The 14,202-nt window shown below is 42.5% G+C and overlaps 1 protein-coding gene across 22 annotated transcripts in view; it reads left to right on the forward strand.

Moving 5' to 3' along the window:
• OXNAD1 (oxidoreductase NAD binding domain containing 1) overlaps positions 1-14,202 on the forward strand; it is a 41,427-nt gene that overhangs the window by 2,414 nt on the left and 24,811 nt on the right. For 11 of the 22 annotated variants that reach the window (XR_014825068.1, XR_014825067.1, XR_014825069.1 and 8 more), the window contains 3 exons: positions 3,672-3,825; positions 6,113-6,230; positions 6,511-6,574. The exons of 1 other annotated variant lie outside the window; for it this stretch is intronic. Coding sequence is in view for 14 of the 21 variants with exons in the window: in XM_021071349.2 (XP_020927008.1) it covers positions 6,121-6,230; positions 6,511-6,574 (174 nt within the window). In the remaining 7 variants the exon portion in view is untranslated. Of the gene's footprint in view, positions 1-3,671; positions 3,826-6,097; positions 6,231-6,510; positions 6,575-14,202 lie in introns of those variants that run through there. 10 more of the 22 variants (XR_002338144.2, XR_014825066.1, XM_021071355.2 and 7 more) reach the window with 4 other exon arrangements.

Raw genomic sequence — 14,202 nt, forward strand, 5'->3', positions numbered from 1 at the left:
CGTCTGCAACCAACGCCACAGCTCACGGCAGCGCCGGATCGTTAACCCACTGAGCAAGGGCAGGGACCGAACCCACAACCTCATGGTTCCTAGTCCGATTCGTTAACCACTCACTGCGCCACGACGGGAACTCCCTTAATTACTTTTAATGCCATCTTTGGTACATAGTGCTTGAAGCAGAGCCAAATTAAACACTCCTGGAGCTCTGCCCTAGTGTTCTGCAGACTCCTGAGTTTCTGCTAGAGCAGTGCCTTTTCCCTTGAGACCTAGATTTGGGGGTCTCCTTGGCCTTCTGTACTACTTCTGTCCTGCCATCTGTTCCTGTACCCCTTGTCTGGCCAGAGGTGGTTCCCTGTATGGTTCTGCCAGTTTGAGTTCATACTGTGCTGAGGAAAGTAAAACTGTAGCCAAACCTGTGATGGATTATTTTATGTCACCTGGCATTTTTTTTTTTTTCTTCGTTTTTGTCCACTCCATGGCATATGGAGGTCCCTCACCAGGTACCAGATCCGAGCTGCAGTTGCTGTGGCAACACCAGATCCTCTGCTGGGTGTGTATCAAACCTGCATCCTGGTGTTCCAGAGACATTGCTGATCCTGTTGTGCCACAGCGGGACCTCCCACCCAGCATTTTTAAATAAAACATTACAGTGGCTGCTAAACTTTATGTTTATTCCTGAAAGGGAATAGAAACATTAAGAGACATCTGGACTCTGAGAGCATGACAAAAGCAGGTTTACTACGTGCTATATAATTATTTGAGGTCACACATTTATGGTTTAAAAATAATAATTTTTACAAATCATGACATTACCGATTGGGAAAATAACAGTGACCAAAATTCTGAGCAGGAGATTGTATTTAGTACTGTGTCATACTTACGTAATAGCAAACAGATCAGGCTGGGGAATTAGTTATTGGCAATATCAACCCATTGTTTCTCTAGATTGTTTGGCAGGGGTCATGTATTTGGACTGATTTTTAGGAATGCTTCTGCTCACCAGGTATTTCCACAGATGCCTCACATTCCAATGTGGTAGTATTGGCATTCCCATTTAAAAATGGAAAAGGGGTGATTTACTCAAGGTCGCAAAGCAGAAGCGAGTCAGATCTGAGCCCGGTTCTGCTGGTTCTGAGTTGAGTGCTCTGTAATAATTTGTATTCAACTCAGGTCCCCTCACCAAATGTCAGAAGCCCCCGTGCATCCTCAGTGGCACCTAGCATTCTAAATCAGCAGGTGCCGTGCTAGCTCTGTGAGTTTATTTCAGTGCATTCGTGCTCTTTGAGGCATTCTTGGTTTTTCTTTCTCTCAATGCTTGCTCACACTTCAATCTATCAGCAACTGAGAGGGCTCTAATTTCAAAATCTTTTCCATGTTCATCTACTTCTGTCTTAGTTTTAGCATATCTTAGCTTAGCCTGGAGTCTTATAACCAAACTTCCTGCTACTACTCTTGCCCCTCTATGATCTCTTTACAAGGCAGCCTGAGTGATCCTTTAATGTAAATTAAATCTTGTCTCTCTACTGTTTTATTCAAACCCTCTAGTTGCTTCCCATCACCCTTGGAAGAATGTCCACAGCCTTCCTGTGGCCTGCTGTGGCCTGGCAGGTGTCCTCCTGCTCAACCATATCTCCTGTCCCTAACTCACTGCTCTCCAGTCACACTGGCTGTGCTTCTTCAAACACACCAGGATCATTTCTGTGATGGGACCTCTGCTCCAGTGCTCTGCGCTTGACACCTACTTGTCTGCCTCTTCCTTATCACCCAGGTCTCAGCTCAGATGCCTCTTGAGGGAGGTTTCCTGATATTCCCCCACCTACCCTGTCACTCTTATTTCCTTCATCACACTCATTGTAATCTGTGTGTGTGTCTTGTTAATTATCTGTTTATTATTAAGGCTTGTGATAAAGGCCTCACAATAGCAAGGGTCTTGTGTCTTCTTTATTGTGTCTCCAGGCTTAAAATAGTGCCTGGCACCCCAGTAATTGTTAAGCAGTATACATACATATATTGAACATACATGTGTTGAATATACTTATTTTAATACATGTTTGAACCAAAACTAGTATAGTTCATTCTAAATCTTAAATTTAATCTGTTGTAGTAATTTTTTTTTTTTTTTGGTCTTTTTAGAGCCACACCCATGGCATATGCAAGTTCCCAGGCTAGGGGTCAAATTGAGTTATAGCTGCCAGCTATATACCACAGCCACAGCAACGCCAGATCCAAGCCTCATCTTTGACCTACACTACGGAGCGGGGCCAGGGATCGAACCTGCGTCCTCAGGGATACTAGTCAGATTTGTTTCTACTGAGCCACGATGGGAACTCCATAATTTTTTTCTTTTTTTTTTTTTCTGCCTAAATGAACATAGGTTTTGCTTTGCATTTATGATGCTTCTCTTTGTTTCAGAAATAAAATAACTGGTGAGGTAAGACTCATGAGGGTACATTGATAGAATATTCTTTTCTGTATGGTTTTAAAAATTACTTAAAATATGTTAATTTTCTATATTTAATTAATTCTTATCTTGAGTATATTAAACCACTGGTCATATTTCAAAATATGGGTAGTTTTTTTTTAATACCCTATTGCTTTGGAAGGTACACAATTTGATTTTGAAAATACCCTTTATTTACCAGTAGGTGGCACTCTTGGTCATGCTTACCATTGTTACAAAATAAGATGTAAGATTTTTTTTTCCTGCTTTTTGTAGGGCCACTTCTATGGCATATGGAAATTCCCAGGCTTGGGGTCCAATTGGAGCTATAGCTGATGGCCTACACCACAGCCACAGCAATGCAGGATCCAAGTCAAATCTGTGACCTACACCACATCTCATGGTGACACCGGATCCTTAACCCGCTGAGCAAGCCCCGGGATCGAACCCGCAACCTGGTGGTTCCTAGTCGGATTCGTTTCTGCTGCACCATGACAGGAACTCCAGATTTTAGAATTTTGGAGAGAACAACTTTTATTATTTTTTTTATTAAAGTATAGTTGATTTACAACATGCCAATTTCTGCTGTACAGTGAAGTGACTCAATTTGTGTGTGTGTGTGTGTGCACATTCTTTTTTTACATTATTTTCCATCATGGTCTAGCCCTGTGCTATATAGTAGGACTTTATTGTTTATCCATTCTAAATGTAATACTTTGCATCCACTAACCCTAAACTCCCAGTCTCTCCCACACCCTGCCTGCTAAAGAACAGCTTTTAAAAATTAACATTTCTTTGTTTTCCAATTCAGTTGAGCAGTAGACCTTTGAAACAGTATAACCACCAAAAGATGTGTCTTAGATGAGGACAGCTTATTTTAGCAATAGTTTTCCAAAACATTGAGCAGAACGGGATGCCCATATTTAACTATGTATCAGTTAAATTTTTTCAGGGAAGTTGGCCTTAAATGACATGTAACCGTGTCATTCCAGCCATTGGTCTGGTCGTTGATGGGGTGGGCATCATAAGCAGCAGGAGTTTAAGACAGATCAAGCAAGGTGAAAAAGACACACAGCAAGAGAAACACTCAGACAAGAAAAGTGAAAATGGGGAGGAAGAGTGGATGGAAAAGGGGTCGTTGAATGTAGGCTTGCTTTGCAGCTAAGAGACAATAGTGCTTTTTAGTAGTTTCCCCAAGCATTGTTCTTATACGTTGTCTCTGCCATTGCAGGAACTTTGTGAGGATTTCATTATATGGAGACACTGTTTGTGTTCCAGCTGGTGTATATCCAAAGGTCCCAGTGTAATTCCAGGACCGGAATATTGCATGTCAGTCAGTCAGCCAGCCATACACGTAATGACTTCTAAACTCATGGACTTCTAAAGTAAGTTTTGCCTTCTTCCTTTCAACGATGGACGTACCATTTTTGGTGTATCACATTGAAGGAGAGAAACTACATTTAGTAGTCTTACATGAGGTGAAAGAGGCCTTATACTCCCGTCATTTAATAGAGAGAAAAATAGCAAGTAGCATTTTTATCCACAATGATGCTGCATAATACTATGGCCAGAAATAGACCTTTTGGAGTTCCCGTCGTGACTCAGTGGTAATGAACCCCACTAGTATTTATGAGGACATGGGTTGGATCCCTGGCCTCACTCACTGGGTTTAGGATCCAGTGTTGCTGTGACCTGTGGTATAGGTCGCAGACGTGGCTCGGATCTGGTGTTGCCATGGCTGTGCTGTAGGCTGGCAGCTGCAGCTTGGTTTTATCCCCTAGCCTGGGAATTTCATATGCCGTGGGTGCAGCCCTAAAAAGACAAAAAGAAAAAAAAAAGAAATAGACCTTTTATGAAGACTAGTTATGAAGCAGTGGCTTTTTGATAGTTGGTTATAACTGAATAAAGTACATATGGACTGATATCACCACTCAGTTTATTTACTCTTGTATATTTTCCTTTGTCTTCTAAAATGTAAGCTCCCTAAGGTCTTTGTTTTGTTCATTTCTGTGTCCTGAGGGCTTTCCACATGATGGGCTCTTAACAAATATTCGCCAGATGAAGGACTAAATTAGTGATGTGGAGTAGGAATGTAAGCACAGTTTGGTGGAATATTTTTACAACTAAAATGTATTACAGTTCATTTATATTGTATTTTACAAGGAGCTTAGGAAATAGAATGCTCGCATGTATTTTCACTTATTCTCAAGCCAGGATAGTGAAGGACAGGTATATATGACAATATAACATGCTAAAAACGGCCACCTTAGGCAAATAAATATTTAAAAATTGGCAGAGGAAAACAGAATGATAGGGAACAAAAAAAACTCATCTGACTCCCAATCAGTACTTTCCTGATAGGCCAGTAGTTTTTAGAATTTGAAATGTTGGAGAATCTTTTTTTTTTTTTTTTTTAACTTGTTATTGAAATATAACATAAACAAAAGTCCTTAAATCCTAAGAAAACTGCTTGATTGAATTTTTTAAGACTTAATTTTTTTTAGAGCAGTTTTAGGCTTCCAGCAAAATTGAAAGGTAAGTGCAGAGATTTCCCATACCCTCCTGGCCCCCACATATGTGTTAAGTTTGTTACAATTGATGAACCTAAAATGATAGAACATAATTACCCCAAATCTTAATATCATGGTTCAGTCTTGGTTGCTTGTCTGTGGATTTGGACAAGCATATGACATATATCCATCATTATGGTATCATACAGAGTGTTTTTACTGCCCCCAAACTCCCCTGTGGCCTGATGAATTTTTTTCAAAATGAAATTACTCATGAGATCATTCAGATTAAGAAACAACATTGTCACTACCTCTTCATCAAGGGTAACTGCTAACTTAATAGATTGTTTTTTGTCTGTTTTTGTATTTTCTGTGACTGGATTCATAGAATATGTGCTTCTTTGAGTCTGACTTCTTTCATTCTTTTCATTTACTGTGATATTTTTGATATTCCATCCATGTTACTGCTGTAGTTAGAGTTTTCTTATTCTCATTGCTGTTATCCTCAGAAAATGTGTCTGCCCCTTTCAGTTTAACAAGAAATTATTAATAACTTAGGTGGTGCTTGCTCTTTGGGTGGAATATAATTATTGGGCAGTTATAAAGTCTACTGTTCTCTTCTGTAATAGCATAAGATTTTTTTTTTTCTTTTTACAGCTATTCTTTACAGCATATGGAAGTTCCCAGGCTATGGGTTGAATCAGAGCTGCAGTTGCCAGCTTATGCCACAGCCACCATAGGTGTAGCGACCTACACTGCAGCTCTTGGCAACACTGGATCCTTAACTTGCAAAGCAGGGCCAGGGATCAAACCCGCATTCTCATGGATGCTAGTTGGGTTCATTTCTGCTGAGCCATGATGGGAACTCTGTAATAGCATAAGATTAGTCACATAAATTTGGTCAGAGAGTTTGGAAACTAATAGAGAAAATGAATATTTGATGGCACCAGTAATTACATATGTATGTACTGTGAAGATGAGTCAACTCTAAATAGCAGCAGAAGCTGTCAGGCTGAAGTTAGGCCCTTAATTGTTTTGCTGTTACATCAGCTTATAGCATTGCCAACAAAAATTCAAATTCTTCTTCATTGGTCCCTAAGATGGTCTGATAATTACCTACTTTTTCTGAAAATATTTTAACTTTCAGTTTGATGTTTCCCAGAAAGCACCATGACTCTCATGATTCCTGGGTTGCTGAGAGGCTCTGTTGGTGCCATCTGCTTGCAGGCTGCTTCCTGGAGATTGACACACAGAACTTTGCGCCACCTGACTCTAAGCAGGTGAGCTGTCAGCCCTCGGTGTCGTTTGAGGTTGATTTTCAGAGCCTTGGCCTGCTGGTGGTCCTGGGAGGCACAGCATAACATCTTGCTTAATTGTGCAGTTCGGCAGTGGGTCTCTGAGCTTTAGTTCGATGTGCAGGTTTCCATGGGCTTTTATGTTGTATTTTGGATAGTCATGATATCACTATCCTATTCAGGTATTGGATAGTCATGATAATAACTAATGTGATTAAGTTTGTGAGGATAATACGTAATAACCTCATTTTACTTTCTGTTAAAGCCTAATGAAATCCAAAAGGAAAACTGATCACTTGGAGAGAACTGCAGATGTCCTTCGCCGGGAGGTTTGTATCTCGGGCCAGGGCAGGTTCTCCTAGCCTGGCAGTTTGCACCCAGTTAGGACTGGCTTACAGAGAGGGCAGTAGATGAGCCTGAGCTCTTTGGAGGACAGTCAGGGAAAGTGTGTAATTTTTTCTTCAGCACTTTTTTGAACAGGGCTTACGGCCACTGATGTGAATAGATGACAGCAAAACACTCAAATTGTTCTCTTTGATCTCAGAATGAATGGATTCGTTTTTAATGAAGGGAGTGTAGCAGCGATGGAGGGAACTATCCTCACAGGCATAATATTTAGGGTTAGATTTGAAGGCTAGAATTTCTCCTAGCGCCTACATTTTATAAATAGCACCTCTTTCTTTCTTTCTTTCTTTCCTTCTTTCTTTCTTTCTTTCTTTCTTTCTTTCTTTCCTTCTTTCTTTCTTTCTTTCTTTCTTTCTTTCTTTCTTTCTTTCTTTCCTTCCTTCCTTCCTTCCTTCCTTCCTTCCTTCCTTCCTTCCTTCCTTCTTTCACCATGTCTCAAGGTCCTTGTTCTTATCCCTACTTTAGAACAATTTCTTGTATCATCAAGGGAGAAAGCACTAACATCTGAGAAAGGAAGGCAGACGTGCCCTTGTTACCCTTCCCATGTGCAGATTTATCCACCACATTCAGACCGTAGAGAGGCACTTGGAGGGGTGTCAAGGGCTGGGAAATAAAGGATCCTCACCCTTTACCTCAGTGAATAACCCCACTTTCTTTTAAACACATAAACTGGATATGATCTTGCTTTTTTGAATGATTCTTCACATATTTGGATATATTTAGTCTAGTTTCATAAGTGTATTTAAACAGTCAAAAAACCCTGGGAATTCTCTCATGGCTCAGCGGGTTAAGGATCTGGTGTCATCGCTGCTGTGGCTCTGGTTACAACAGTGGCATGGGTTTGATCCCTGGCCCGGGAACTTCCACAAGCCAGGGGTGCAGACAAAAATAAACCAAAACAACTTTATTTCTTATAAAGAAGGATTATACACTTCGATAAACATGGTCAGAAATTGTATTGTCAGTAGTTTAATTTTTAGAGTTGATGGTAGAATACACTTTAAAATAAAAGTATTATTTAGGCCCCACTTTTCAAGCTTACCCTACTTTCAGAAAATGGCCTTGGGACTAAGAGTGGTGTGTTTGCGGATTCAGCTTTAAGCCAGTGTGTTTTTGAGTAGTCTGTGTAAAATTAGTTCAGCACAACAGATTTATGGATGTATTAGAAAATATACTTTTCTCACTGATAAGTCTGAAAATACTTTTTTTGTTTCAACACAAAAATGCAGATTTCTGTAAATGTGAGATTTGTTAGGATTTCTTTTTAAAAAGTGAAACCTTGCCAATTTTGAAGGAAAAAAGTTTATTTTTTTTCAGCCTTTAGGAGTTGCCGTCATGGCTCAGTGGTTAACGAATCTGACTAGGAACCATGAGGTTGCGGGTTTGATCCTTGGCCTTGCTCAGTGGGTTAAGGATCTGGCGTTGCTTTGAGCTGTGGTGTAGGTTGCAGACGTGGCTCGGATCCCACATTGCTGTGGCCCTGGTGTAGGCCAGCGGCTACAGCTCTGATTGGACCCCTAGCCTGGGAACCTTCATGTGCTTCAGGAGTGGCCCAAGAAATGTCAAAAAGACATAAAACCAAAAAAACCCCCAAGAAACAAGCTTCAGCTGTACCCTTTTATGTTGTATCTTAAAGCAGGTAGATTTAAGAGTTGGGTTTGGCAGACTTTACATAAAGGGCCAGATAGTAAGTATTTTAAGCTTCAAGGGCCATGCTGTATTAGTTACAGCTCCCAGACTCTGCCTCTGTAGTGTGAAGATAGACGTAGACAACATATAAAGAGGTTGGTGTGGCTGTTTTCCAATAAAGCAGTATTTATAGAACACCCAGATTTGGCCTGTGAATGGATTGTAGTTTGCCAGTCGCTGAATTAGAGTTGCATTTCAGAATTTTACAGGACAAAATTATTGGGACTTTTGGAGAGTTATTTTGAGCTAAGGTTAAGAAAACTACACAGAAAGTTAATGTAAACTCTGATAGTATGATCGAACATTTGGGAGTATTAATGCCTGGAAGTCAGAGAATTAAAGGGTAATTCTAGCCATGGTATCACCTGGGAAGGGGATTTTCTCCTTTCCTCACTTCTGTTTCTCATTTCCACTACTCTACCACACAAGGTAAGAGTGGGGAGCTGGGGGGAGTTGAATAAAGTCAGGAGGTGTCTAGGGCCACGACCTCAGTGGTATTGATTTTGGAGAGACAGCAGTGGGTGATGGCTTGAAGCAAGATTTTAATTTTCTGCTCAGGAATTGAACCTGGGCAGCCTGGATAAAAACCAGGAATGCCAGCCACCAGACTGGTTGGAGACTAAAAGCAGAATTGCCCTGATTCTTTTACCCCCTATTGAAAGCAAGAATGTTTCAGGGAGCAAAGACTGTAAAAATAGGTGTAAAGTTTATTGTTAGAAACACAGTGTAACATGTGGGAGAGCACAGAATCCAGAGAATTAGTCTTATTTATCTAAGGCAGAAATAAAGCAGTAATACGCACCCAAAGGAGAAGTGAGGGCGCAGGCATCCCCCTCAATGAGGAGCGCACCAGAGGGTGACTTAATTTACTTACATAGGGCATTTCCTCTGGAGTCTAGTCTTCCTTTGGCCAATTATCTTGTTTTATTTTGCTACACCTGACCAGACCCAGGGCCCTCCCCTGTTCTGTGTGCGCATCTCTTGGTCAAGATAGATTCCAAAGCAGAGCGTGGTGGGAAGGTTATCTAGACTTGTCAGGGCCTGGCACCCCCTCCCTTTCTGACCCAGAAGGTCTCTCTGCCTGTGTGTAGTTGGGGTCTCCCTGATCCTGAGGGTGGGGAGTATGTGACCTCTTTGTTCTGTTCAAGCAGGACTCAGCCCCCTTTGGAACCTGGCATTACCATTGTTTAACAGGTTCACGGAAGACAGGTACAAGTTATTTGCCTTATGCCTGTTGTTACTTCTGTCTTGAGGTGTAGATAGGTGTCTGGTTGTAAATGTTTGTCCTGGAGTCCACCTGTCTTCTGCCTCAAGAAGTGTAAATAAGAGGCTAGTTGCAAATGTCTATCCTGGAATCCATCTACCTCCTGCCTCAGTATAAGGCCATCAGGAGCTCCCCACCTCCCTCCAGAGGGCAGCTTCTAGACATAGAGCAGAAGCTCCACTGAGACTTGTCAGAACGACCTTCACCTCAAGCCTGCCAGTAACACCACCTTCTTATAGTCTCTTCCACCCCTCCTGCCTTTCCTTTGTATGGTGAGTATACTTCACAGGACTCCCCATGTCATCTGCCCTTTAGGTCCAGTTTGGGAGGCAGCCTGAGGATAGAGTGGCATTGTTAAGCCAGAGGCAACAGAGTCCAGGCCAGAAGAAAGCTCCAGGTTTCTGATTCCTAGGCCAAGGACCCTGCTGCTTCCCCTGTGGGTTGGAGTGAGTTGAGAATGGAGCACTGACCCACCCAGAAGTGGCCTTTCCCTTCTAGGCCTGAAGTCACCTCTGGGGGATTTACTGAATGACCGTGTTTTGATGTTAATGACTCTCAGCCGGAACTGTAAGCTGTAGGGAGTCCTGCTGATGCTGGAGACTGAGCTCTGAACTGAAGGACATTTGACTTTATGTTCAGGTTTGCATTTTTTCCCCTAAGCATCAAGACTAAGCAGCAGTCTGGGTAACCTTAGAAATGTCAAGGAGATATATATATATATAAAGAGAGAGAGAGAGAGAGAGAAATGTCAAGTAGAGTAGAGAGATTGTGATGCAGTAAGGATTTCACCCAAGGAGTCAGTTTGTGCTTGGCCTCTGTAGAAGACTGGCCCTCTGAGCAAGACATAATCTTTTCATGAGTTGGGTGGAAGGGTTTGGTGACGAAAGAATTTTTAAAATTACTAATTCTTATGCTTTCATTGGGGAATATGCCCCACCTGAGGCTGGGTCCTAAGGTTGTAGTGTTGAAAATTATAGGTAAATTTCCTGATTTTGGACTCTAGTGAGACTCCGGTGCGAGTGGAGGCCTACAAAGAAGGAGGCCTCTGTAGCTACAACATCTCATGCAGTGCTGCCGTGACATAGGCACTCAGTACGAGTTTCATTTTGTAGAATGAACAAGTGTTAAACTGTGGGCAGAGAATGATGCCTGCCATTTCTGTAAGCAAAGGATGTTGCAGCGGTCAAGCCCTCCCTGGGCCACTGTAGTGCTTCCTGACGGTACACCCTGAGGAGATTCAGGATAGAGAAAAGCAGGATACTGGCCTAGATGGTAAAGGTACACATCAAAGGAGTAATTTCAATAAACTCAGACTCCTGCATCTTCCCATATGTAGAAACATGCTAAATTCTTTAACTTGAGATGTCTGGTTTTTCTTTAATTAGCAGTAATCTTTTGAGGTTTGACTACCTGGGTTTTTCCTTTTTTGCAAAAATTCCTGTATATTCTGGCTCCTTCTTTACCTTTTTAGGCTAGTCTCTCAAAGATATTTGAGAGGCTGTATCCTGGGCTTAAGTCTTCAGTAAGTCCACTGAATAAAACATAATTCTCAATGTTTAGGTTGGGCTCTTTTTCCGGTATGAGTCACTTTGTAAAGGAGAAACAGATAAGATATACAGATATAGATATACAGATAGATATACAGATAGATAAGAGCTGTGAAAAATGAGAACTTGCCTCTACCCTAGAAGGCCCCTCTTCTCTAGGCCTGGAACTCGTTAGTGTCTAAAATGTATGCTGTCAATGCTTTTCACTGACACACTTTTGTTCAAGAAATTACGTAATTGAAGAGGCAAGGCTCTTTTTCATTTTTCCCATGGGGAATCCAATCAGATGAAATAGGTTTTATTTTAAATCCAGTAGACACTATTGGGTGCCTGCTGTAACCGAGCCCTTTCCCACTGTGGGGAAGACAGCTGCACAGGAGCAGGCAAAGCCCTTCAGTATGTGGAGCTTCATTCTGGGGCAGGTAAACCAGAGAGTGTCCAAGGTGATCACTGCTGTGAAGGAAGTAAAATGGAGTCATGGGGTTAGTGGGGGTGCAGTGCTGCTGTTTCAAATCGGGACATACATTTGAGCTGAGACTTCAATGAGGGGAAAAGCCAGCCAGCCACGTAGGCAGCATTCCCAGTGGAAGCACTGGCCAAGGCTTTGAGGCAGGAATGAGCTTGGCATATTCAGAGGAAGGTGGTAGATGAGAGGTAGGCAGGGCCCAGGCCATATAATCTGCTGTGGCCTCGGATGAGAAGTTAGGGCTTTATTCCCAGGGCGATGGACGCTTTAAAGCAGCGAAATGACGTGTAGTCTATCTTTTAAATGGGTCATCTTGCTCAGTAGACCACTGCAGTTTTGTTGTGCTTTGATATTAAGTTGGAGGCTACTTACTGACAGTCCCGGGGGAGATGATGGTGGCTTAGATAGGGTGGTCATGGTGGGAGTGGGGCTGATGGGATTCACAGAAGGGGCGTGGCATACAGTTAGTGAGAGAAGGCCAGGAAACCAAGAGACTTCCAGCTTTGGATTTAAATACTGTGGGAAGATGATTGCTGGTGGCACATATTTGCTAGAATGGAGAATGAGTTTGGAGGAGTGGGAATAAAGAGCTCAAGTTTGAAATAATCTGGGGTGGCAAGTGGATGAAAGTACAGATGAGACAGGATTAGCCATGGGTTACCATTGAATCTGGGTCCTGGCTACATGGAGATTCATTATACTATTTTTACTAGTTTTGTATATATTTGAAGTTTTCCGTAATAGGAAGAAACTTTGAGAGATAAAAGAGTTCTGTCGAATGTGTTGTTTGAAATGGAAATTGAAGTTGGCAGTTGAATATACAAGATTGGAGTTCACTGCTAGTGATGAAAAGTGTAAGCCACTTAGAGGGAGAGGGAGAGGGCCCAGGCCTGAGCCGGGGGTGTGCCAGCATCTAGAGGTCAAGCAGAAGAGGAAAGGCCAGCAGAGGAGAGGGGGAAGGTGTGGCTGGCAAAACAGGCGTGTGATCAGCAGGTGTTGGTGAAGCCAGGAAGAAAAGCATTTGGAGGAGGGAGTGGCCAACCGTGCAGAATTCTGCTGCGAGGCCATCATTGGGTGGAGCAGAATGGAGAGCAGGTGACCAGAGAGTGACTGGCTTTTGTGCATCACTGAGTGAATGCCTGACAGATGGTGTTGGAGAGAACATTGGATTGTATCAGAGAGAGCGAGGGAAGAAAGTGGAACCAGAGAGTTCCTGTTGTAGCTCAGTGGTTAAAGAACCCAACAACTATCCAAGAGGATTCAGGTTTGATCCCTGGCCTTGCTCGGTGGGTTAAGGGTCCAGCATTGCTGTGAGCTGTGGTGTAGGTCACAGATGTGGTTTGGATCCTGTGTTGCTGTGGCCATGGTGTAGGCTGGCAGCTACGGCTCTGATTTCGACCCCTAGCCTGGGAACCTCCATATGCTGCAGGTGTGGCCCTAAAAAGACAAAAAAAAAAAAAAAAAAAAAAAAAAAAAAAAGAAAAGAAAAGAAAAAAGAAAAAAGAAAGTGGTGCCAGGACCATAACTCTTAGGTTTTTTATGTGGATGGGAGCAGAGAAGTGGGGAAACAGCTGGATTAAGGAACTGGCTTGTTTTATTTGCTGTATTCTGAGAAGCAGCAAAGTACAGTGGTTAAGTGCCTGGCTTCTCTGTTTTTCCACTTACTAGCTCTGGGGCCTCAGTTTTCCCATAGGTACAGTGGGAAGGATAGCAATATCTGCCTTTTAGGGTTTTGTGGCAACGAAATGAATTACTGTACGAGACATGTCTGGCACAGGGTGAGCACAGGGTAGGTGTGTGCCAGTGATGTCCTTAGATCTGAGCGCTCTATGCTTTCTCATGGGGCGGGGGGGTTGAGATGCAGGAGAAAGGATACTTGCCAGAGTGAAGGCTTGAGGGGGCCAAGGGGAGTCCCTGCGCAGGTGGACGGGTGAGTCTGTGGGAGGAGCAGGAGGGCGCATTGTCATCCCAGGCCCCCGGTTGATGGCGCATGCTGCTGGAGAGTACAGTTGATAACAGTTGAGAGCACTGTGTGCTCTTTCCTTGTCAGTGACTTACTTCAGTAGAGCCATTTTCTTTTCAGGAGATTCCCACTCATCAGATTAATAGCCTGCGACAGTTTAAATCATGTCTCTGACATGTAAGAAGACACACTGTCCTTGATAATGACTAAGTTTCCTTCAGCTCTGAAATGCTCTGCCCTCACTGTATCTTTGTCTCAGGTCATCTCTAGTCCTGACTTTGTCTAAATTTTTAAGCCAGCAAGTGAAAGAAGTGGAGTGACCGGAGGAAGGCAGCCAATTTTCCCAGAGAAAGGCCCATTTCCTGCACAGAGACTTTTGCCACAGCAATAACATCAAAATATCCTCCATAAAACCAGCTTTTTCAGTCAGCACGATGGTGTTTCCTTTTAGATCCGACTCCATCAAAGCATTAAAAATGTGTCCTAGTAAAAGGTGACAAATGTATTGTTATTTTATTGAACAGTAGAAGAATCTAAATGTTGTTTTATGGAAAACTTCATTTCCTGCCATGTGTTTTAACTTAGGGCATGGCTAGTTGAGGTTTCAGTTTGGAAATCTTTTG

The sequence above is a fragment of the Sus scrofa genome, chromosome 13, assembly GCF_054392235.1.
Source record: "Sus scrofa isolate SSC_HxYL_T2T_F1_AM1 chromosome 13, Sscrofa_HxYL_maternal_Yorkshire_Landrace_v2.0, whole genome shotgun sequence".
Taxonomy (NCBI): domain Eukaryota; kingdom Metazoa; phylum Chordata; class Mammalia; order Artiodactyla; family Suidae; genus Sus; species Sus scrofa.